Genomic DNA, 3,285 nt, shown 5'->3' on the forward strand with positions numbered 1-3,285 from the left:
GTTAGAATCGCCTCTTAACGATAGATAGATTCCTACAGTCAAACTCACTCTTCAAAAACAACAACATGCATATATTTTTTCTGACTATGATGGCATGTGTTCTGAATCGACCTGTGTCTCATAGTTCCAAATGGATACATGCCCACTTCCATGAGCTGCCAAAATCCTGTCGTGATACAAGAGGATAGTTACAAGTAGAAAACAATAATTCTTTTTTGCGAGAGGAAAATCAATTAATTACCAGCAAGCTTTCATGAACTTTTACTTGTGTTTTCCACTTACCACTACGTGTCAATTTTTAATTTGATATATATCACAACCCGGAAAGTAACCTCTACAATCAAAGTCATGACTTTATGATTTATAAGTTGGTGGAAGTTATTTATAATTCGTATGGTGTGATCCTTCCAATGAATACTGTTGGAAGCATAAACTCACCAAGGCTTCGTTGGATGCACATCCATTGATAGTATTTCCGACAAAGTGCCATCCCTGCAGTACATGACCTAAGCAAATAGTTTTCTTAAAACAGTCCAGTGAAAATAATTAAGAAATATGTACACGTAGGAGAAAATAAGTCCTCACTTTCATTCTTGGTTTGATTGGCTGTCAGGTAATGAATAGCACCAACAGGCCGTTGACAAGACAAGAAAATAACAAAGAAATATCACATAATTGAATATGCATCATCTTAAGCTGAGATTGGTTAATTTGCATATAGAAGAACAATATGGCTAACCTCAGATGCCATCATCTTGCTTGCTGGCTCACAAACAGCCTTCAGTGTTACCTTTTGCACCGGACAGCCGCTCAGATCCTCTTGTGACCCCGTAGAGAAGTAGTCATCCATGCCCCACCCACACGTGTATCTATATCCTACCCAGCTCTCTAGGATAACATCAAGAGTGACCATGTTTGCAGGTGGTTGCTGGTGCTTTTCCATCGTTACAACGTATATGCAACTGGTGTTTGGCAGCATGCTTCCATGGAGCCGCGACAGTCCATTCAAGAAACTCTTGGGGTTTTTTGGGACACACCTAAAGTCGACATACTCATCTGAGTTGTTCGTTAGATTAAGTTGGCAGGGGATCAACTTATTCGGTTCAAAGGGGAATCGGAGCTGGAGGGGATGGACACCTAACAACTCTCTTCCTCTCTTTTCAGATGCATCCAGCAAGCAGGAGCCCATCTACATAATATATCCCAACATGATGCACCAGCTATATGTTTAAATTATGCTTTTAATTTTATTTGACGGGGAAAATGAAATAGATGAAATGCATAGTAAAAAGTTGTGTCATAAAGGACCACACCTGATCCATTGATGTTCCTGGTGATTGGGTCATTTTGTGAATCGCAGTCTCCGTCTGAATTAACTTATCAACGATTTCTCCAATGCTCGGCCTTTTGCATTGGTCAGCCTCTACACAACTTAAAGCTATTTCTATGCAGCTCCTTACTTGCTCAGAATATACCTCCAATGCATATGTTGATGTAGCATGGAGCTTATCCCTCCAATTTCCATGTACCTGCAAATTTACACAATAGAAATTACTATTGTATAAAAGAACTATTATTTGTGAAGGATGTATAATTGATCTCAAGAAAGGGATCATTTTCTATTACAAGCTCAACGAATTGCTGGGTGGAAATCTCGGCACGTTTTGAGTAACTCATCGGTCCTGCAAGTATCTTTATGATGATAGCCCCCAAGCTGAATATGTATTCTGGTGGCACGTACCGACACGGTGGATTTAATGAAAACATAGTTACTAGGTTACGTGAAATTTAAATTCACAAATGAGCAATTAGGCTTACATTGTTCCCATGAAACATTTCATGATTTGTGTCTGCTCATCTCCAGATAGCCTTGACAAGCCGTAATCCGCAAGCTTCGGCACAAGTTTCTCATCCAGCAACACATTGGGTGGCTTTAGATCCAAATGATAAATAGGAGATTCCAAGTCCTCGTGAAGGTATTTCAAACCCTTGCAAATCCCCTTAATCATTCCATAGCATGTCTGCCAAGTATCTCCTTTGTATTTATCTGTAGCAGTTAAATAAAAAAAAAGGAGAATTCCTAATCAACAGTTAGAGCATGATTAAATTTCTCTTTTGAAAAGTTCACAAGATTAAACTAGTTTTTACGTTTTTATAAAAAAGCCACAAACACCGGTGTGATTAACCCAGCACCAGCCGAGGGATTACTGTATATAAGTTTGTGTGAAAAACATATATAAAGATGATTCATGCATGGAAAATAAGAAATATAACTACTCCTTCCGCCCGGAGTTACTTATCGTGGAAATGGATCCCTCCATCCAGAATTACTTGTCGCGGAAATACATCTAGATACATCCATTTCTATCAATTTCCTGACAAGTAATTCGGGATGGAGGGAGTATATGTTCAAAATAATAGAGCACGATCATACCAGAAAGAAGATACTTGTCAAGGTCTCCGTTGTGCATATACTCGGAACTGAGCGCTCTCTGTGTCTTTTCACTGAAAATCTTTCTCCCGTCATACTCCATGTGTTTTTGCTGAGTTTCATAGCAGTACCCAAGCATCTTCACGATGTTCTGGTGTCGGAGCCTCTTAAGGTTGCTGAACACCTTCTGGAACTGCTCATGACCACCATCAGCATGTGTGGGCGTGTCGTCGTGGAACATCTTGACAGCAATCTTCTTCCCATATTCATGTACACCCTATAAGTTCAACATTTCACATGGTTTAATAGTTTGGTGTGTTTAATGAATAAGCGAGATTCAGTATTTTTTTTTTGCCAGGAAGAAAAAAAATGATGGAGTTTCCACTGGGTGCATCCGTAGGTGTAAACCTTGCTTGCTTTCTAGAAATAAAGAAATAAAAAGGAAAAATGCTACCTTTATCTAAAAAAAGCCCAAGTAATCCTTAACTGCTTCATCTAGGATAGAATTAGTAAAATTTGTCATGAGGTAGTAGCAGCTAGCTAGATTCGGTACAAGACCATACGTACATATATACATATGCAGCCATGTGTTTAACCAATCAGTGGATCGTACGTACGACGTACCATGTAGACTTTGCCGTAGGCACCGGTGCCGAGGGTGCGCTCATCGGAGAAGCCATCGGTGAGCTCTTTTAGAGAGGACATGTGGTCGCCATCCATGGACCCTGCAGGTTGGTCGTAGTAGGAGAATGGATCGGCGGTGTCATGGTGATCCATGCTGCCGCCGCTGCTCATTGTCCTGGTTGAGAAGAAGAAGAAGAAGAAGAAGAAGAAGAAGAAGAAGAAGAAGAAGA

General features: G+C 40.1%; 1 protein-coding gene across 1 annotated transcript; it reads right to left on the bottom strand.

Moving 5' to 3' along the window:
- Positions 1 to 857: 857 nt before the first annotated feature.
- Positions 858 to 3,226, bottom strand: LOC123176648 (putative cysteine-rich receptor-like protein kinase 12). The gene is made up of 5 exons (XM_044590750.1): positions 3,056 to 3,226; positions 2,435 to 2,708; positions 1,819 to 2,047; positions 1,627 to 1,744; positions 858 to 1,529 (listed from the first exon to the last, which is right to left on the bottom strand). The coding sequence occupies exons 1-5, from the start codon at positions 3,224 to 3,226 to the stop codon at positions 1,248 to 1,250; spliced, it is 1,074 nt and encodes a 357-aa protein (XP_044446685.1). The 3' UTR covers positions 858 to 1,247.
- Positions 3,227 to 3,285: the final 59 nt, after the last annotated feature.

This window comes from Triticum aestivum, unplaced genomic scaffold, assembly GCF_018294505.1.
Source record: "Triticum aestivum cultivar Chinese Spring unplaced genomic scaffold, IWGSC CS RefSeq v2.1 scaffold31984, whole genome shotgun sequence".
Lineage (NCBI taxonomy): Eukaryota > Viridiplantae > Streptophyta > Magnoliopsida > Poales > Poaceae > Triticum > Triticum aestivum.

Bases quoted from the DNA above. Each gene is read 5' to 3' on its own strand.
- LOC123176648 (XM_044590750.1), bottom strand. From the start codon at position 3,226: ATGAGCAGCGGCGGCAGCATGGATCACCATGACACCGCCGATCCATTC. The intron at 2,048-2,434 runs GTATGATCGTGC...TAACTGCTACAG, and splicing joins TGACAAGTATCTTCTTTCTG to ATAAATACAAAGGAGATACT. The intron at 1,745-1,818 runs GTAAGCCTAATT...AAATCCACCGTG, and splicing joins AAATGTTTCATGGGAACAAT to TCGGTACGTGCCACCAGAAT.